The sequence below is a fragment of the Ursus arctos genome, unplaced genomic scaffold (genome assembly GCF_023065955.2).
Source record: "Ursus arctos isolate Adak ecotype North America unplaced genomic scaffold, UrsArc2.0 scaffold_18, whole genome shotgun sequence".
Lineage (NCBI taxonomy): Eukaryota > Metazoa > Chordata > Mammalia > Carnivora > Ursidae > Ursus > Ursus arctos.
Window position 1 is genome coordinate 55061986 of NW_026622852.1, and position 21193 is coordinate 55083178.

Sequence of the window (21193 nt, forward strand, 5' to 3'; positions counted from 1 at the left end):
CTTTGCTTTGCTCTTTGGAGAAACCGTATACCTCTGGAACCCACACTCCTATCCCACTATAGAACATTTCTGCCTTCCCTGACAGTCCCTTTGTATCTCCGTAGCCCCCAGACAACCTCTGTTCTGATTTTTTCCACCTCAGATTAATCCTGCCTGTTCCAGAATTTCTATAAATGGAGCCATAGAAATGTGCACTTTTCCGCGTCTGGCTTCCTCCGTGCGGCGTGATGTCTGTGAGTCGTCTGTGGTTGCCTGCGCTGGTAGCTTCTTCAGTTTTCTTGCTGAGCGGGGTTTGATTATATGACGAGACCACAGTTTATTTATCTGTTCATTGGTTGATGGACATTTGGCTGGCTTCCCGTCCTGGGCTGTCATGAATACAACAGCTCTGAACATTTGAGCACAAGTCTTTGTGCGGACATATGTTTTCATTTCTCTTGGGTAAATACCTAGAAGTGCAATGACTGGATCTCATGGTATGTGCATGCTTAAGGTTTCAGGAAGTTCTGTTTGTCTTCCAAAGTGGTCGAACCATTTTGCGTTCCCACCAGCAGCCGACAGAAGTTTCCGTTGCCCCGTGTCTTCGCCTACGTTTGCAATTGAACCCTGCTCTTTTTAAATGAGCTAATATGTGGATGGAGTTTCTGGAAGATTTTCTTCTCGATGATCAGTCTGGTGTTGGACAGTTGTCTGTCTCTTTGTCTTTCAGAATTCCTTTCCCACTGATGGTGGTGGGTAGGGTGGTAGAGAGGCGGTTCCTAGGACAGCCATGTTCAGAAAAGATTGGGAACTGCGGTTTTACAGAGGAACTGGGGTTTGCCCTCTGTCTCACCTCTGTGCTCCCCTGGAGCTCAGGCCCTGGCTTGGAGCAGGGTAGGGGGCTGAGTGGCCTGGAAGACCTGGAAACTGCCCCCTGGCAGCTCCCCCTTTGGTTGAGGGGGGTCTCTGGGGCCCAGGTTTCACCTTCTTTCCTCCCTAGTAGCACATCTTATAACTGCTGCCCCACCCCATGGAGGTGGTGTATCTGGGAATATAAGCCCACCTGGGACTCTCTCTCTCTTTTCCCTGCAGATATTGGCCCAGTGACCCTCACGGCAGACCCCGCGGTATTTCAGAGAGAGCTGAGAGAACTCTACGTGCAGGTGGGCCGTCCCACCCCTGGCTGCCTGTCACCTGGTCCTTTCCCACTCCAAGCCTGAGGCCAAGGTCTTTGCCCCACCCAGGAGCCAAGATGGCGGCTTCCTGCTACTGTCATGACCTGTCTCCCAACACTGCCTCTGGCCTGCACCCCAGCTTGGGAATGCTGAAGATCCTGTACTTCTTGGGGTTCCTTCCTTTATTCAGTGACCCAAGTAGCTATGGGAGTCCCTGTGCCCTGCACATAGTAGGGCTTATTATTTAGTGAATGGGTGAAGCAGTGGCAGGAAGAGGGTGTGGTAGTGGAAGGAGGCCCCCAAAACCACCTGGGCTTCTTTGCCCTACTGAACACCCTGGTTCAGCACCTGTCCCGCCCACTGAGAGCAGCAGCTTCCTGAAGGCAGGGACCCCACCTATCTGTCTAATTCACAGCCAGGTCCTGCGGGGCTCAGAACAGGGCCTGGCAGGTAGACGGGACAGCTGGATGAGTGAACCCCGGAGAGAAGCATTACTGAAAAGTGACCACGTTCAAATCCTTCGCTGGGCGAAGCCGGCGAGGGGGGACACGCTCCCTTCCTGCAGAGCAGAGCTCCTATTTGTGGTCAGGGAGGGCGGGAGCGTGTGCTGGTTTGCGGCTGATTCCAGGGCAGGCTACAGAGAGGATCTGGGGAGGCGGCTTTGAATGCTTTCCTCTGCCCCATGCCCACTGCTCCTTCTCCTGGCCGCCCCCCGGCACCCTCTGTCCTCCCAGCCTTGGCTAACATGTGGCTTCTTTGGGGCATCTGTTCACTGCCCCAGGGCTCCCAGCCCTCCTCCCCAGCTTGTAGCACTCATCGCAGTGGTGATTAAATAATCGTGTTGTGCGGACCCCATGGGAGGGACCGTGCCTCTCTTGCATGGATGAGTGAGGGAAGGTGCTAGTCGTCTACAGTTAAACTTCCCCCACCGTCGGCTGGTGTCAGAGGTGACCCTAGGTGGGCCCCACCTGGAGGAGGTGGGCGGCAGCCCCTGACACACCCCTGCCCTGCAGGGGGGCGGTGACTGCCCAGAGATGAGTGTGGGGGCCATCAAGGCTGCCGTGGAGGTGGCCAACCCCGGCTCCTTCATCTACGTCTTCTCCGACGCCCGCGCCAAGGACTACCACAAGAAGGAGGAGGTCCTGCGCCTCTTACAGCTTAAACAGTCACAGGTGAGTGGGCTGGCCTGGGGAGCTCGAGCCCGGGGGTCTCCAGGGGTGCTGAGGAAGCTGGGGTCCCCAGCGCGGGCAGCCGGAGCCCCCACCTGCCGAGCGGAGGGCGGCTGCTTCCCTCCCAGGGTCCGCGCCAGCTCGGCCGCCGGCCCTCAAGACCGAGCTGGGCTGGTGAAGTCCAAGTGTGTTCTCATGCTCTGGGCCCCCCGCCCGCCGGGGCTCCTGCCGCCTGGCGAGGCTCATTCTTGATAAAGACCACACCACCCGCTCCCCTCGCACCCTGTCAGAGCCTGGGCAATCCATCTTCCTCCTGGCGTCGTCTCTGCTCCCGTCTCTGCGATGCGCTGCGCCCTTTTCCCTCGGCCTCAGGGGCTGACTCCCGGCTGGGGCTTTGCTTCTCGCTTTCACAGCCAGGGCTGGGGGAGGGGTGTGCACGGGGAAGGGGGAGGGGCCCCCCACCCGTGTGACCTCCTCGGGTGAAGCTCTCACGAGCTGGGAACAGCTTCTCTGGTCTGTGGTCTCCCATCTGGAACGAACTCTATTCTCCAGGGTTCTTCTCACTTTGTGGCCCCCAGGCGCTGCTCGGAGCGAGCTGATATCCATTCCTTTCCTTGCTGGAAATTTCGTAACGGCTCCCATTTATTGAGCACCTAAAGTGTTCCTGGTCCAGTGCTACCCCCTTGACCTGCCTCAGCCCTGGTCCCCACGGGGTGGGTATTCTTATCGTTCCCATTCTACAGATGCGTCGCCTGAGCCCAGAGAGAGGCAAGGGCTCGCCCTGGGCCCCTCCTCCCTCGCGCCAGTCCTGCCGTGCACACCTGAAGAAGGTGGCCAGGGAAGCCCCGAGCCAGGCTTCGTGTCCCTCTTGCAGGTGGTCTTTGTGCTGACAGGCGACTGTGGTGACCGCACTCATCCCGGCTACCTGGCTTACGAGGAGATCGCTGCCACCAGCTCTGGGCAGGTGTTTCACCTGGACAAGCAGCAGGTGACCGAGGTGAGCCTTCCTGGCCATCCTGCCTCTCTGGGCATCTGTGCCTGGCGGTTGGGTCGTTGTCATCAGTGAGCAGCGCCGTGTCTCACCCTGTGGCCAGTGCAGCGAGTGCTGTGCTCAGGGCTGTATGACGTCATCTCACCAGACCCTTCTACCTGCTGTCTACCCCAAAGGCAGGTGCCACAGACTTCCCAGGTTTGCAGGTTAAGAGGCTGGAGCTTGAAGAAGCACCCTGGGTTTCCCTGATGGTCCAGGCTGGCAGGACGGACCTAGCAAAGTTTGCCAGAGGTGGGAGTAGGGGTTGAGCTTCTCCCCAGAGGCAGGGAACCCAGGGGTGGGTAGAGGAGTGGGTGGGGGGCAGGGGGGCGTCAGATTCAGGCTGTGTTGCTGGGCCAGAAGATCCTGCTGGAGGACTTAGCAGTCGGGGGCTTGCTTGGCCCTGTGTCCCGAGGCACAGGGTTGTCAGGGATCTGGATTCATTCAGCTCCGAGCTGACCAGGTGCCTGCGTCCTTGTCTTGTTCTGAGACCAGGTGTCTGCCCTTCCCCCCTTCCAGGCCCCACTTTCCCTCTCCCCACACGTCCGTTCTCTCTCAGAGGCCAGAGGGATCGTTCCAGTGACATGCTGGTTGATATCTACAACCACCTCCCTGAAAAGAACAAGAATGCCCATTTCCATGGTGTAAATCGTCCTACCCTGGCTGATTTCAAGCTGCTATTGTGAAGCCACTGAGCAGAGTTGGGAAGTGATGCTTGCGGTGGACTTTTTTGAGCCTCTATGAGCCATCTCTCGTACACTGGATCTTTCTAAAGCAAACCTGACCAACAGGTCTCTCTTGCTTGTCCCCTGGAGAAGGTCCAGAGCCTTCTCTGCCCCCTGCCTGTCTGCCCCCATGGCCTGTGTTCTCTCCCTTGCTCGCTGCTGCCACCCCACTGGCCTCTGCTGTTTCTTCAGTGTCCTAAGTCTTTCTACCCCAGGGCCTTTGCTCATGCAGCTTGTTTTTCCTGCCCCCCCCCCCCAGCTCCTCATTTTCCCAGTCTTAGCTGAAATGCTCTCTCCTTGGGAGACCTTTCTTGATTTCCCATCAAGATGAAGTCTTCTTTCATCCCCTCTCCCAGCTCCCGGTACTGCTCTATGTAACTGCAGCTTAATAACTGTGGCATTGCCGAATGTTGTTAGGCTGTGAGCAGCCTAAGAGCCAGGCCCTTACTGTGGGTCCTGTTCGCTGCTGTATCCCCAGTACCTCCTGCCGCCACCAGCACGGAGCAGGTGCTCCGTAAATAGCTGGTAAATGGACAGATGCCGGGTCCCTTGTGCCCAAGGCCCTGGGAAGAGGAAGGCAGGAGAGGCCGTGTCTGGGAGGTGGGCCTCGGCCCCAGCCAGCCCTGCCGTAGCCTCCAGGAGAGGGTTTTTTTTGTGTTATATATTTACGGACTGAAGAGAATGGTCTCCAGGGCCGTGTTTAGATTAGCGTGCCTTAACTCCCTGTTGACAAATGGCGTTTATGGTTCTCTGCGACACATTAGACTTTATTTTTTGGCATATCAGCCTACTCTGGCGCTGAGCCGCCCAAGTGAGGGTGGGAGGCCTTTCAGAATGGAGGGATGGCTCAGTCCTTGTTTTGGGGGCAGACCTATTTGGGCGGGAGCTGGTTCCAAAGGTCAGGGGCAAATCAGACAGCAAGGCACCTGGGCAGGACAGCGGGGGACGGCTCGCCCAGGTATGGGTCTGGGCTCCCCTGTTCTCTCTCTGGAGGCAGGGAAAGTGGGGTGAATTCACTGGCTCCTGGCCGTGGTGTCCGGCCTTCTGCTGTGGGAGCCTGACTTGGCAGTACGTGTCTGACTTGATGGGACCTCCAGCGGCCAGGATTGGCGGCCTCTGGGTAGGGGCCTGGATCCCTCTCCTTCCTGGACACAGAGCTGTGTCATTCCAGATGTTCTCAGACATTCAGCAAGCCTGAGAAAGTGGCTGGGGCAGCCAGGGCTGTGGTCATCCCCCCCGCCCCGCCCCCGCCCGAGGAGAGGGAACAGTGCCTTTGCCCGCGCCAGGGGGCTCCAGCGGAGAGAATGGCTCCTCAGAAGTTGCCAAAGTCCCCAAACTGTGCATGTGTAGTTAGTCTTTTTACCTTTTTATAGTATGTCCAATGTGGCAGAAGGGACACGTTCTGCATTCTCTCTTGATTTCATTTCCCGCTTATCGCACACCTGCTATGGGCTCCGTTCCAGGTGCTGGGCACAGAGACAGAATCCATCCATGTCTCAGCGGTTTTGAGCTTTCGCTTTTTTCCAGTTGTGGCGGTGGCCCTTTGGGGTTCTGGGGTAATTAAAGCAAGGCGATTACTCCCTGGTGGGAGTATTTGGAGCTCTTACCATCCTTCAACGGACAGGGGAGGCAGGAACCCTTGGGGGTGTGTATTTCTGGTCAGGGCTTAGCTAGGTCCAAGACCCCCCTGGCCCCTGCACCACATCCCCCCAGCTCAGACCCAGCTCAATGTACTGTCGCCGGCCCCAGCAGAGTGGGCCGGAATTGCCGGGCAAACCCCCTCATTCTGAAGCCTCCCCTGCTCCTGGGAAGTCCGTTCTGGGAGCCCGGACCCTTCCCATGTCTAGCGCCAGCCTGTTCAGATGTGCCAAATCGCCCACATTCTGCACATCAACCAGGGGAAAGGTGAAGCACCTTCTAAGGCAGTGAGCGTGGGCGGTGGGGGAGGGGGGGAGGTCTGACCAGGTGGTTCCTAAGGCAGTGAGCGTGGGCGGTGGGGGAGGGGGGGAGGTCTGACCAGGTGGTTCCAATTAACAGATCAGAAGACACAGGCCCCGGAGATGACTTCATCCTGGACTTTTCTGGGAGGAGGCAGCGTGGTGGAGGGTTAGGGCCCCATGCCAGTCTCAGACCCCAGCGCTGCCACCTGTCTGCAGCGTGACCACCAACACAGTACTTAACCTCTCTGGGTCTCCGTTTCCTCCTGTGCACAGTGGGTTAAGAGAGGCCCTGCCTAGTGAGACAGGCATGACAGGCAGGCACCGGGAAGCCCTTGGTAAGAGTTAGCGATGGCTGTGACTCGAGCCCCCTGCTTCGGTGTGGAGCCCGGAATGTATGCCTGGCGTCGGCAAAGCTGCCTGAAGAGCATGGGCTCTCTCGGAACAGGTTCTCGGGACCTGGGTGCCCAGCAGTGGCCAGCTGGCAGGGGCTGGTGCTGTCTCTCCGTCACTGTCCGCTGAGCTCCCTGACCCAGGCCCCACAGTCGGGCCCCAGCTTTCTGCTCTATGGCTCTGAGGCCCTCTAGGCCCCCTGGCCTCTCCTCTCTGCTTCCTCGGCCACCCTGGCTGTCAAGTGTCCGGGGAGGAGCCTCAGGGGCTGATTTATCTGCTGCGAATGGCCTAGCAGCAGCCATCTGGCCAGGGCAGCAGCGCCAAACTCTTTCATTCCTTCCCTATCGGTGACAGAGAGATGAGCCCCATTGCGGTGCTGGCTCGCGGGCCCCCAGTCCCGCTAACATCTGGAAGCCATTGTCTCCGCCAAATAAACATTGAGCTTGCTTGATGAGGGCTCTCTGCTCGGAAGGCTCCCTACATTCGGCTCGGAGCCCTGGGCGCATTGCAGGATCCAGAAAGCCTTGTCTGCACACCGGGGCCTACAGGGGGTCTGGCCTTGCTGCGGGAAGATGGTCAGCACCCTCAGCTTCCCAGCAGCGATGTGCTTACAGGGCAGACCGTGTGGGCACGCCACCTCCTGGTGGGGTCACTGGCATCGTGCTCTGTCCGAGCCTTCTCTGCAATTCAGTAGCCTGAACTCCCGGACATCGTCCCTCTGTCGGAACATCTTAGGACAAGCTTGTAATGACAGTCGCAGCACCACAGTGGGTGTGATCTCTCTGGGACAGCTGGTGCGGCCGCCGCCTCCTGGCAGCTTTGCTCAGTTATGATTTCCTCCGGACCCCTGACAAGGCCCGACCCTGGGGGGGGGGAAGAGGGCAGTGATCATGGGGCTGTGGCTTTGCCGTGTGGGGGCAGCTGCTTCACCTCGCCAGCTTCTGTCCACTTCTCCAGCTGGGAGTCTTGGCTGCTGCTTCCTCCAGCCAGCCCCCGTGTGCAGGGAGAACGTTGTCAAGAGAAGCATTACTTAGAAAGCGAGACAAAACAGGAGGAGGGGGGACCTCCAAGCCTACGAACAAGTGAGTTGTCAGAACACAGGACCCTTCTCCTGGGATGATGGACATCTAGGCACCGGCATTCCAGCTCAGTCTGAACAAAACGTATTTGCTTTTTAAATCTCCGGCAGTTCTTCCACGATTCCCTTCTTTTCCTGTTCTTTTTCATGGAGGATCACACGGTAGGACCATGATTCAGAGGGAGGGTGGCCAGTAGGCAGCACGCAAGACACCACTGTCTCATCCCATACCCATGCAGACATTGCTTAACAATCACAGAGTGTTTGCCTCACTGCGGCCGAATGCAGCTCTCGAATTTGTCTGACGATATCCCTTCTAGTTGACTGGAATTGGCAAAAGGACCCCACCATGGTTACTTTGGGGCATACACTAAAGTCATGGCATACTTGCCCTTTTTAAAGGACTTTTACTTAAAAAAAGTTACTATGAAAGATGTTAAAGATAAAGAAAAGGTGTGAAGAACCTTTGTCCCAAGTAGATTCAGCACTTAACGTTTTTGCCCCACTGGCTTCATCTCTCCCGTTCTATCTTCTCTGTAAATAATTCAGTAGGAATTTTTTAAAAAAATATATGATCTTGGACATAACCCACAATGTCCTCTAACAAAATGAAGAGTACTTTGCTGGTATCATCCAATGCCAAGTTCAAATTCAAATTTCCCTGATTGTCCTCAAAATGTCTTTGGTAACAGTTTTTGTCAAATCAGGATTTAATCAGGGGCCGTGCATTTCATTGGCTCGTTATGTCTGTTAAGTCCGCTTACATCTGGAGCCTTCTGCCTTTTTTCCTGCCACTAGCTTGTTGGAGAGGCCTTGATTGTACAATGCCCTGGGTTCCGGATTCATCTGATTGTTTCCTTATGGTGTCATTAATTTGTTCCTTTCCCCCCTGTATTTCCCCTAACCTGGCAGTTAGCTCTAAGGGACTGATTAGTGGAGGCCAGCGTTTGGGGCAGGAATATTTCATGGCTGGTGCTGTGTGCCTTTTCTGTCGCGCCCCACCAAGGACGGAAGTCATGTCTGATTGTCCTGCTGTTCCTGATGGTAGGTTTGGTTCCTGGGTGAAGGTGGCGACAACCACCTGTATTGTAGGGCCACGTTTTTCCCTTTATGGCTCAAGTGGTCTGTGGCGGTAATGCTGGGGTTCCATGTGGACATCTTGTCCCCCATCCACTCTCATCTCATGGTTTAGCGTCCATGGAGGATGCTTGCCTGAAACGGTGATTTCATGAGGGGCTCCAGAATGATGGTCTGTCTCCTAATTGCGTCACCTCCTGCACGTTGATTAGTGCGCGTTCTTCCACGAAGAAAAGCTTTTGATGACGGGTTTCTGCAGCATCAAAAACCTATTGCAAAGGCAGGGAACGTACTTAGCTCTTTCTCTTTAATGAAGAAGTATACTTCATTGGTGGCAAGTGAGGTTTATTGCTTTGAATTTTGCTTTTCTTTTTTGGATATTATTACGGGCACACGGATTCTATAATTGGATGTATCTCCGTTGATTAAAGTCATTATTTGGGGGGCTCAAGGTCCCCCAGATTTAGCTAATGGGAGCTCCCTTAGGCTGGTTCCTGTGTCCTGTCCATGCGTGCCGTTAGTCTCCGAGAACATTCTTGCTTAGTGGGACTACCACCAACTGTCTCAGGCTTACTCGCAAATCACCTGCTCCAGGCCTGGGATCAGCCGTTTCTCCAAACAGTCCTCGTGGGGAATGGTATTTAGAAGCCCCTGGGTTATAAATTCACTTGGAATGAATTTGCATATAAATAAAATACTTGCACCTCTCTGTTATACTTGGCTGGAAGGGAAAATCTTGATTTAGCAAGCTTTCACATCTTTACTTCTTCGCTGTATCCTGCGAGATACATAAAACAGTTTCGTGAGCACGGTACTGAGGGTTGTGCCCACTCAAAGCTACTAAGTCAGAATTTCTTTGTAGTTCTTTCTGTCCTCAGGGTGCCTTCCACTGGGAAAGTTTAGTTGAACCCCTGGGTCCTCAATACACTAGGAGCTCTTCTTTTCTCTCTGTGGTTATGGTGCCCATTTGCTGTACAATGAGGTTCATGTTTCATCTTGTTTAGTTCGAGAAGCATTCTGTGAAAACTTCAGAGTAACTTGGCCTGGGAGGATGTTCCCTCCTCGTCCTCATTCCTGGTTTTCTAACGGGAAACCGGGAGGTGTGGCTATTACAAGGTGGGTTTGGGGGTGGAACGGAGTGCGGCGTCTGTAAGGTGAATTTGATGTCCCTGTTTGGGAGGTGTGTGCCCTGCTGTACCACACACAGTGAACAGAAGCTTCCCGAACACCCTTTCTGTGCGAGCCACTGAGCTCGGGGCACAGCAGAGGGTCTCTGCCCTCATGGGGCTCCCAGGCCAAGAGGCGAGACAGGCATGAATCTAAGCAGGAGCTGGTTGATAAAGGGAGCAGGGCATTTCCGCAAGAGAGCAGCACGTGTGGTGGGAGCTGCCTAGGGAGGCATGGGGTCCAACCGTGGACCGACCCTGCAAGTGTGGGGAGAGTCAGGGGCACACTGACCTTGAGTCGGGCTGGACAGCTGCCTAAAACCCAGGAGGGAACATAGGGTCTTGAAAGCCATGGTAAGGATTTGGAGAAACTCAATAATTTTGTGCTCAGTGAAATATCTCAGACTGGATCCAATGTTGCTGACATGGGGTCTATGCATTCCTGCGGGGCAGTCTTTGAGGGAGTTTGGGAATCCCCCCGAATCATTCTTTAATGTGTACCCACGTGGTCTGGTAGTCTGGAGGGGAAGTCCTCACCTGTTACCTGCTTTTCGTTGGGACTTGTCCGAAACACTTAAGATTTTAGAATGAATCTGCAAGTGTAGGATTTAAGGGTTTAAGATTTGTCAACACCGTGAGACGGATCAGGTGGTGACTCTGCCTTTGCAGCGGACCCTCTTAGTCCTGCTTAGAGAGCCTGGCGCCCTGGCAGGAGGGTGGTCTGAGGCCCCTTGGGGTGATGGTGAATTACATTGTTCTGGGGGAGGTTCCAGATCTCCAGCGTTCATCTGTGTGTAGGAGGCATCAGGAAGGCTTCCTGGAGGAAGTAATGGGTGCCATAGAGATTGGCCCTTCCCTCCAAGTGGCCTTAATTCGGGTGTCACAGCTCCCAGCCCTTCCTAGGCCAGGAAGGTAATGAAGTGTGAATTGGTCTGGTGTGGGGCAGTGGGAGTGGGGTGGCCTTGGGTGACCTGGAAAGCCTATATGCTGCCTAAAACCCAGGTGGGGGACTGGACTCCGCTGGGAACCTATTAGACACCTGCCTCCAGTGGGTCAGTTCTAAGCAAGACCACAGGCACCTGCCGGCATCAGCTTCTCACACTTGCCTCCCAGGTGCTGAAGTGGGTAGAGTCAGCTGTCCAGGCCACCAAGGTGCACCTGCTGTCCACGGACCACAAGGAGGAGGGCGAGCACACGTGGAAGATTCCCTTTGACCCCAGCCTGAAGGAGGTCACCATCTCCCTGAGCGGTCCAGGACCCCAGATCGAAGTCCGTGACCCACTGGGTATGTGCACCCCAGCACTGGCCTCTTCTTTGACCCCGAGACTGAGCTAGGAGGCCAGGAGGGGACAAAGAGAGAGACCCGGGGTGGCAGAGGGTTTGGACCCAAGGCTCCAGGAACAAGGAGGGTGGGGGGGTTACCATGTGGAGGGCAGAGAGGGTGCCTGTGGTGGGTGAGGAAGCAGGGAGGCTGTTAGCAGCCAAGCGAGGGGAATTAAGATAATGACAGTCCCTGGGACGCGAGGCTCATGGGCGGTCTTCCCCATGTTCTCTCAGCGGATCCCTACAGTGGCCTAGCAGGTCAGACAGGGCGAGAATTAGTGGCATGCCATTGAGATGGGAAGCTGGGGCTCTGGAAGGTGGAGTGACTTGTCTGGGTCACCCAGGATCAGTGTGATTTGGACCCAGCCACGCGGCCTCACAGTGCTCCGAGGATGTCATGAGTTTCCAGGTCTAGAAGCGAGGTGTCCAACCCCAACCTGGGGGTGGATGAGGGTGGAGTGCAGAATGAGGTGAAGGGCCAAGCACCCCCAAAGCTCTCTTGTCAGTTACTCCGGAAAGCCAGAGGCTGGCATTTGGAGGGCTCCTGGGGACAGGGTGGGACCTCTGTTACCACCAGGAAAGGATCGGGGTCTGAGAAATCCTTGGGGGTTCCACAGGGAGGATCCTACAGAAGGATGAGGGCCTCAACGTGCTTCTCAACATCCCGGACTCTGCCAAGGTTGTGGCCTTTAAGCCTGAGCATCCTGGGCTGTGGTCCATCAAGGTAGGGGGCCCTGTTCCCAGGGAGGGGGGCCAGTTTCACCAAGCCGAGACCCTGTCTCCCTCCTGCCTGTCCTGGGGAGCCTGGGGCCCTGAGAAGCGAGGGCTGGAGCATGGGTGGTGATGTGGACATATCAATAGAAGCAAAGGGTCAAGAACAGAGGAGGAGTATTCTGCTTTGCACCAGTGGGAGGAAGTAGAATGGTTTGGGGGTAGTTAGGGAACTTTCAAGAAAGAGCTGGAGAAACAATTTGAGTGTCCAGAGGTGGATGACTAAGCCGGCTTAAGGTTCAGGAACCTATCCTGTGAAGACTGAATAAAAGAAGCAAGGGTGACCCTGGGGGAAGGATGGCTTGGAGGGACACGGCTGGCAGGGGGAGGGGGCCTGCTCTAATCTGTAAGGTGCTGGAAGCCAAGGACTGGCGGTAGGCTGGGCTCCTGGCAGAGGGTCTTGGGATGGGGCAGGGTGCTGCCTCGGAAGGATGTGAGCTCCTGCTGGTTGAGCAGACATTTATGGAGCACCTGCTAGGTGTCAGGTCCTGGACTAGGTGTGTGGATGGTACTGGCGAAGGGGCAACATTGACCCTGCCCTTCAAACTCTGAGCATTTTTGAGCCAAGAGCTCTAATGCCAGTGGGGAAGGCAGGGTGGGGATTAGACATGCAGGGGACAGATGGGGCTGCAGGTGGGGGGGGGCTGGAAAGGCAGAGCAGCTTCAAGAGTCCCGCTCAGGACAGAGTCATAGCAGGGGCCTCTTCTGCATTTGGGGAGCGTAGCGCTGGGCCCCCAGGGAGCAGGGACGTTGCCTGCAAAGGTGGGAGAATTCCAGCTGCTGGCACTGGAGGCAGGACAGGGCAGCCACGTTTTGCCCTGGAGCTGGAGTCGGGCACCCTGGTGATGGGGTCTGGGTCTGTGCTAGGTCTATAGCAGTGGTCGCCATTCAGTGAGGATCACAGGTGTCAGCAACATCGACTTCCGAGCCGGCTTCTCCACCCAGCCCTCTCTGGACCTCAACCACACCATTGAGTGGCCCCTGCAAGGTACAGTGCGCCTGACCCTGGGGGCGATGCAGAGCTGCTTTCTGGAGAGGTGGGGCTTGCCTTTGGGAAGTGGGGGAGCCTTGGGGGGCAGGCTGTAAGTGTGTGGCTGGAACGGGCCCTGTGCCGGCTGGTGGGGGTTGGGAGCTGAGGAGGATGTTGGAGTTGGAGGCACAAGGTCGGTTTTCTGGCTAGAAGCCGCCCACTGGGATCTGGGGTTGCCTGTGTGCCCCGTCACGGTTCCACCTGGAGAAGGCTGGGCTCCAGAGCAGGCAGAGGCTTTAGGGTTGCCAGAGCTCCATGCCAGAAAATACCATCTGGCGGCCAGATCAGGGGTCCCAATTTAATAGTTTGGGAAGTAGTCCATCACCATGGGGCCATTCAGAGGATTTTGCTAAGACCAGCTCAGAAGGGAAATGGGGAGGGACCTAGACCAAGTCAGGCTAACTCTGGATCACTGATTGGTGACCAGAATGGTAGACACCAGATCCTTAGAGCTTTTGAGTATGTATTTCCTCTAATCTTTGTCATCCTTGTCAGCCCTGGTTGGTTCTGTGCCAGGACCAGCAGTAACATCTTCAAAGCCAAAGGGGGCCACTTGCTTATTTAGTGCTTGTTTTTCCCAGTAGCAGGAAGGGGGAGAGGTAGAGACACTTCATTCCTATTCTAGAGCCAGGAGAGAAAAGAAATCCTAAATGCGGTGCTGGAAAACTGAAGGGTCCCTAGGGCCAGTCCCCAGTGGAAGAGGGTGAAGGGGGGGCCACATGTGAGCTTCTTGGGTTTCTGCTTTTGAGAAAGATAGGGGTCCAAGACAGGTAAAAAAAAAAAAAAAAAAGAAGGAGAGAGAAACATCGGGGCAATGGCAATTGATAAGTAGCAATTGGCACTTGGCTTCAGTGCAGGGACATCAGGGAGTTGGGGAGCGGTGGCCCCCACAGGGAGCATGCCCTTGGCTGATCATTGCAACATGGGGATGGGACCCAGCACTGGCACACGTTCTATTTCAAAGGAATCTGGACTTCGGATTTTTATATGCCCTTTCCAGATTGTTCCATGTTTCTTCAAAAACTTTAAGGCATTTGATGGATCGTACCAACCACACCCTCTGTTTCCTGGTTTATGATCTCTAAGGAAAAAAAAAAACTGTTTGGAAAGGGCAAGACCTGAGGGATGCATCAACTAAGGGAATTATGAAACCCAACTCCGGTTCTGTCTTTTCTGGAATAATGTGAGAAGTCCATTTCTAATACGACAGAAAGAAAATCAAAGGAAAGCTGAACAGAGGGGAGAGGGTGATCAGGAACCAGTGTTCCCAGACCTGCGTGTGTCTCACCCAGGCTGGTCCTGGAGCCTACCTGACGACAGCCAACCCCAGAGTTAATGGGGGGGGGGTAGGGTGGAGAGAAATGCCCTCTCCCAATTCTACTCCATGAGAGCCCGAGTCTGCAGACTGGAGGTGATGCAGCCGTGGGAAGCTGTGGTTTGGAAGGACAGTGGTGTTTCAGGACCACGGACAGTAGCAGGCCCCCTCTGTTTATCCCCCCCCCCCCCCGCCCCCGCATTAGTTGGCACAGGGAACAGAAGGTGAGCCAGCCGGTAGGAGGGCCAAGCAGGCTGGGTCCCTGACTGTGGACTGAGGGCGCCTGCTTGGGGAGAATCATGGAGCCCAGGGCAGACACCAGGATCTTCTTCCTCGCCCTTCCCTCTGCAGGGGTGCCCATCTCCCTGGTGATCAACTCCACGGGCCTGCAGGCGCCCGGCCACCTGGACTCGGTGGAGCTCTCACACAGCTCCGGGCAGTCCCTCCTGACTTTGCCCACGCGGCCCCTCTCCAACGGATCCACGCATCAGCTGTGGGGCGGACCGCCCTTCCACGCCCCCCAGGAGCGCTTCTATCTCAAGGTGAAGGGCAAAGACCACGAGGGGAATCCCCTGCTCCGTGTCTCTGGAGTTTCCTACAGTGGGGTGGCCCCAGGTGAGTGATTGGCTCTTACGACTCCCAGCTCCCCGCGTCACTTGGAGACCCATTTCGTCCTGGAAGCCTTCCCTGATCAGATGAGATGAGGAAAGGTTCGTTAAACCTCTATAAACAGCACGCTCTGCAATGCATCATGGTACATACTGAGGTGCTTCAGAGGTGGCGATCAGGTCAAGGATTTAGTGCAAAGCCATCCATCTATCCACCTACCCGTGTATCATCCACTCGCCCATTCATCTGTCCACGCACCCACTCATTGATCCAAACATCCGTCACTCAGCTGCCTATTCGTCCATCCACCCACTTCCTCGTCCCTGCATCCATCCATCCAAATACCCACCCACCCACCCGCTCTTGAACGCCTGCATCCATGCACACATCCATCCAGCACTCGCTTTGTGCCCGTCACGGTGCTAGGCCCTGTAGGCACAGCGGGGGGGCAGGGCAGTGAGTGTGGGCGTGCTCTTCCGTAATCAGAATAATACTAATTTAGTCACCGTCTCGAGCGCCTCTCATGGGACTGTCCTGAGCCAAGCACCTGCCATACAGCAGCTCACTGAGTGCTTACAATACTTCTGAGATGTGTCCCCATTTTACAGACGAAGAAGCTGAGGCTGTCCATCTCACAGGGTTGCCCTGAGGGTTCCATAAGCTGATACACATAAGAAGACATTTCTTGGGTGCCCTGAGGCTGTGCCCAGGATGTGGCCAATGTGGACCAGGGCCCCCCATATGTAGCAGCTGCTGTTACTCTCATGTCATGGTGGGCACAGGTCATTTTATGGTCCTATTGTAGGTCATGTGTGGCTTTTTGCTTGTTTCCTTGTGTCCCTGAGGTCTCCCATCCAGGTCAGAAGCTTCCAGAGTGTGGGGCTGAGTCTTTGGCTCTCCTGCTCTGCCTCTGGTCCTGGCCTGGGGTATCTGAGTTCACTGGCCAACAGCCTCCTTGCTGGGCTTTGTTCCCTCCTCCTGCTCACTCCCCCCTTTCCCATGGCAGTGGTGTGGGGGGAGCTCAGAGAGATGGATGTCACTGACACCCAACATCTTCTTTGCTGGGGATCTCTTGACAAGGAGCGACTTCTCTACTTCAAGTAGGGATGCAGGGAGGGCACCAAGGTGCCCACGGTGAGGTGGAGGCAGGGTCGGGGGGCTGGGGACCCCCTTCTCTCAGCCTCCTGACCTCCACTCCCCTGCTGTGGTCCCTGGGCCCCTCCTTCCTTGGCTTTTATAACCCCAAGGAGGAATTTTCAGGAAGGAGTTTCAGCAGGGGCAGTAGAGACCTCTGTTTCTCTCTCTCCTGTTTTTTCAGATGAATCCAAGGGTTTGGAGTTTAGCTCTGGCTTTTGGTCTTCCTCTCAGCTCTAGATGAAAGGGTGTGTGCACGTGCGTGTGTGTTGGCAGGGCAGGGAGAAGGGAGGTGGCTCAGAGTTTTGCTTTCCTTCTCCACCTTCTAGGTCTGGGAAGCTGGGAGTCTGGCCTAGAGCAGGAGGCTTTGGGTTTAGAGACGGGTGGGTAGGCCTTGGGTCCCCGGGCCCATGGAGCTCATGGAAGATGGAGCCTGAGCTGGCCTTGCAGAGGCTTCCAGTGTGTGTGGGTGAGCAGTGGCTGCTTTGCACACAGCTGAGGACGTGGCTGGATGGTCCGACATCCCTCTCCCCTGGGATGTGGCAGGGAGCCCGCAGCATGATGTCACCCGCCGCCCTCCCACCCCCAGCTCTGGGCTCGGAGGACGTCTGGTGCATTGTCTCACCCACGGAGCATCTCTGGTGGGGATGGGGGGGAGGGCAGGACGAGAGTTGAGCATATGCCCGCGATCCCCCCATGAGGCCCTGACAGCAGTCACTGACCCCGCGGGGGTGTTCTCAGACCTTCCCACTGAAGCGATTCCAATAGTCAAGGAGAGAGAACGTGTCACCCCAAGACCGGGGATAGACGGGGGAGGGTGTTTCCCGGGGGCCCCACGGGGCTCCTCATAAACTGTGAGATTTCATTGAAGTCTCTTATTTTATCTCAAAAATGCGTGTGAATTTTGCATTCACAGCCATGCTCCAGCTTTGCTTATTTTTAAATTAAAAAAGGCTTTCTTCCAACCTCCTTGGGTGAGACTGACCCTCCAGGCAGATGAGAGTTCTGGAAGCGCGGAGAGCCCAGTCCGGGGAGCATTTCCTCAGATCTCAGGCCTGGTCTGACTTCTGCGCCCTGGGCAGTGGAGAAGGCGGCGGCACAGGCCGTCTGTCTCAGCTGGTCTCCCACAAACCGCAGACACAGCAGGAGCTCGTCCCGAGGGTGCTTGCCATGCCGTGTGCACATGCCCTGCCTTTCACCAGCTCCCCAGACAGCACGGGGACGTCAGTACCAGGATTAAGCCCATTTTATAGAGGTGGAAACTGAGCTGGCCAGGGCAAACCAACCTGTTCTTGGTGATCACCAGACGGCAGGGCCTGGGATGGAATCCTGGCTCACCCTGGCAGTCTCTGCATCGCAGATGAGGGCGGGCTGTGGGGGGCGGCGGGGAGGGATCCTTACGGCTGGGCCTTGCCTGCAGGTGCCCCCCTGGTCAGCATGCCCCCTAGGATCCACGGCTACCTGCACCAGCCCCTGCTGGTGTCCTGCTCTGTGCACAGCACCCTGCCCTTCCGGCTACAGCTGCGACGAAATGGAGCCAGGCTGGGCGAGGAGAGGCACTTTCAGTGAGTGGGTCCCCAGCCCTGGGGGTCTGATGGTGTGGGTGGCAGGAGAAGGACCTCGGTCTCGGTCACAGTGTCCGGGGTGGGGGAGGGTGGTCCCCTAAGCTCCCACCGCTGCTGGGTCATCACCCTGTGAAGGAGCTGTGGGCCTCCTTGGCTTCCGGAACACTCATCCCATGCAGGGCCCAGATCCTGGGGTCAGGGCAGGAAGGACCCTTGGAGACCCTCCCCCTCATGGATGAAAGTCTAGGGCTCAGAGAGGGAAAGGGACTTGCTCAAAGTCACACGGCATGTTGTAAAATTTGCATGTCCTTGGCTGTCTGACTCTTCCTACCAAGTCTTCGAGAGGATTTGTCCCCTCTGGGCAGGGTTTGGGGACCAGATGAGGCTGGGGGACCCTGGCTGGGGTCAGTGGGATTGTGAGTCTCCAGCTGTTGTGTGTTTGCAGGGTGTCGGGAAACAGCAGCTGGGAGATCCCACGGGCCTCCAAGACCGAGGAAGGGGCGTATGAGTGCACAGCCGTCAGCAGGGCTGGGACCGGACGAGCAAAGGCCCAGATTGTTGTCACAGGTCTGTCCTTTCGGCTTGTCCTTGTATACCCTCCCCACCCCCTTCCTGATTTTTCCCTCTAGGGTTTCCCCCCAGGGTGTCTCCATCTGTGAGAGAGCAGGCCAGGCAGCTGCTGGGGACTGTCCATCCCCCAGAGTCTACTGCCCACACTACCACCTGCCTGTTGGCGCCCCGTTTGGGCTGTCATCCAGGAGCGGCCTGTGGATCTCAGATGGAGGAAGGTTGAGGAGCCTGGCCGGCGAGGGTCATGCTCTCCTCCCCTAGGCCTTTCCAGGGGCCAGCATCCATCTGGGAGTCCCCCTCCCTTAATGCCCCCAGGTCCCTGCCAGGATGGCACCATCCAGCTCAAGAGGGCTGGAGATGCCACAGACAGTCTAGAAATGAAGTCGGCTCTGTTTTGTAAATCAGGAATCTAAACTGTCTTGAAGAGAAGCAAAGGAGCCCAAGGAACATGGAAAGATTAGCCAGTCTGCAGCCTCTAATCTCACACAGACTCGCCATGCTGCTTGCCGGAAGACTGGGGCAGTCCAGACCGGCAAAAGATCTGGATGACCTGTGGTCTTATTCTATAGACAACCTCCATAGCATTTTTTTAAAAAGATTTATTTATTTATTTTAGAGAAAGAGAGAGTGAGCGAGCGTGGGGTTGGGGGGCGGGGCAACAGGAGAGAGAGAATCCCAAGCAAACCCCACGTAGGGTCTGTCTCTCCACCCTGAGGTCATGACCTGAGCCGAAATCAAGAGTCGGACATTGAACCCACTGAGCCATCCAGGCACCCCATGGTTTTACTCTATAACTGATAAGGGCGGGAAAAGGGAACAGTGTAAGGAGATAGGCACGCCCATTCCTTAGACTCACTAATCGCTAGAGTTTTGCCATGTTTGCTTTCTCGCTCTCTGGCTAAACTATTTTAAACTGAATTGTAGGCATCCTGACCTTCCAGTATTTATCTCTTTTTTTTTTTTAGAAAGTAGATTTTCCCGTAGAATAAAAATTTCATGATCACACCTAATAAAATGAACAATAATACCTTAATGCTATTTAATTTGGCTGCAGTCAGATTTTCTCATTTGCCCCAGAGTATTGTTTCTGGCTGGTTTCTACGGTATCATTTTTCGGGGCTGGGATGTTCACATGCTCTTTGGGACAGCAGCTTGTTGGCACGTGCAGCTTGTGAGGACCCAGCTTTTTCCCTGCAAAGGCTCGGCCCCACATCCCTGGTTAGAGGGTCTCTGATCTCGTCACTTACCCCTTTTGCCTGTCAAGATAGTGGTTTTCTGGGGCGCCTGGGTGGCGCAGTCGTTAAGTGTCTGCCTTTGGCTCAGGGCGTGATCCCAGTGTTCTGGGATCGAGCCCCACATCGGGCTCCTCCACTAGGAGCCTGCTTCTTCCTCTCCCACTCCCCTTGCTTGTGTTCCCTCTCTCGCTGGCTGTCTCTCACTGTCAAATAAATAAATAAATAAAATCTTAAAAAAAAAAAAAGATAGTGGTTTTTTTAGCTCTTCCCTTTTTGAGAGCAGTGGCCTCAGTTGTGCATTTTGGCTGTTAGGGGACCCCTGCGATTTGCACAGAGAATAGCTTTGTGCTCATTACCGTTTCCTTCTTGAGGGTGATTTCCGAGGCTGTATTCCCCAGGGTGGAGTTACTGGCTCTCGGGGTGAGAAGAGTGGTGGAGATCTCGGTGTGTGTCGAGCTTGGCTGTCATGGGGCAAGCACTCACGCGTCGCTCAGCCCTCGCCGGGGGTGTGTGTGTGATGGCGGTGGGGAAGTGGGGGGCCGTGGGGGCATGGGCCCTCCCCTGGGGCGACGCCGGCCCGGGATGGTGAGCAGATGCTCCTTCACTGCTCTGCTAGCCAGCGTGTCCTGAAGGATCCCGTGTGGGACTCTGGAGTCAGGAGGCCCCCAGCGCCAGCAGGATGGCCCCCTCTCTGTGTCAGCCCCCTCTGAATCTCCTCTGTTTTTGTTCCTTCAGACCCCCCGCCGCAGCTAGTCCCTGCCCCCAACATCACCGTGTCCCCGGGGGAGACCGCCGTCCTGTCCTGCCAGGTCCTGAGTGATGTCCCCTACAACCTGACGTGGATCCGGGACTGGCGTGTCCTGTCGGCCTCGACGGGCAGAGTCACCCAGCTGGCCGATTTGTCCCTGGAGATCAGCAACATCATCCCCAGTGACGGTGGGCGGTACCAGTGCATGGCCAGCAATGCCAATGGGGTCACCAGGGCATCCATGTGGCTCCTGGTGCGAGGTGAGGCTCTGCCTTTCCCTGCTGTCTGTCCTTCCAATATAACACACTGCCTAGTGCTTCTCCCCAGAGCCCGTCGATCCATGCCTCTGCCCAGGCATCACGTCTGGCAGGCAACATTAGTCCTATGAGTGTCTTCTGAATTTCTGGAGAAAGAGCATTTTGTAGCCTCCTAACATAAGTTTAGTGATTCTCCCTGTTGGAAAGTTCATCCTAATGTCTAACCTGAATTTCTACTGCTATAGGCCAAGCCGATTTCATTGTGTCCTGTTGCTTTCTCATGCTGTGGAGCACCTCCATTGCCCCTCCCCCTAGCACATAGGGCAGGGATGGAATCCGGGAAACTTCTGGAAGTCCAGAGATCAGATATGCTTGGCAGGGGATGGGTGGCACTGACCGGATGTGGTCAGGGGAGGCAGTGGAATGAGCACCCATCTGGGAGTTTTAGGACCGTGAGGTCACCTCGGGTCTACCCAGGGTTTAGACAGATCCTTCTCTCTGAGCTGCTATTTCCGCAAGTGTGAAAATGAGCCTATTGGGACAACTGTTCTCTCTTGTGCCAACAACTCTTGGTTGGTTGCCTGGAGTGTGTGGAGAAGCATTCTGAGGCCACGTCTAGGCTTCGCCATATCTATTAGCTATGTCTGCCTCTGATATGGGAGGGACCTGTTTACCTGTTTCAGGTGAGTTGGCCTGGTGAGGTCTGTTTGAGTCTGACAAGCCTAGTGTACTGTGAATAGAACCTAAGTTTGGGGCCAGTAGTTGGGCAGGCCTTGGGATCCACCGAAGGTCACTAGAGGTGAGAGTTGTCCCCAGCCCTGGCATCTGCCTAAGCCCCTCCAAGATGCTCGGCCCGGAGCAGAACCCCAGGGAGCTTGAGGCTTTCTCGGGGGCATTAGAAAATCCA

At 55.8% G+C, this 21193-nt stretch overlaps 1 protein-coding gene across 4 annotated transcripts in view; it reads left to right on the forward strand.

The window, feature by feature from the left end:
• Positions 1 to 21193, forward strand: part of HMCN2 (hemicentin 2) — a 149405-nt gene that overhangs the window by 17891 nt on the left and 110321 nt on the right. For all 4 annotated transcript variants that reach the window (XM_057313385.1, XM_057313386.1, XM_048223413.2 and 1 more), the window contains exons 2-11: positions 1072 to 1142; positions 2168 to 2326; positions 3198 to 3320; positions 10843 to 11014; positions 11670 to 11776; positions 12691 to 12811; positions 14520 to 14783; positions 17332 to 17476; positions 17922 to 18043; positions 20017 to 20289. In XM_057313385.1, the coding sequence (XP_057169368.1) occupies positions 1072 to 1142; positions 2168 to 2326; positions 3198 to 3320; positions 10843 to 11014; positions 11670 to 11776; positions 12691 to 12811; positions 14520 to 14783; positions 17332 to 17476; positions 17922 to 18043; positions 20017 to 20289 (1557 nt within the window). The remainder of the gene's footprint in view (positions 1 to 1071; positions 1143 to 2167; positions 2327 to 3197; positions 3321 to 10842; positions 11015 to 11669; positions 11777 to 12690; positions 12812 to 14519; positions 14784 to 17331; positions 17477 to 17921; positions 18044 to 20016; positions 20290 to 21193) is intronic.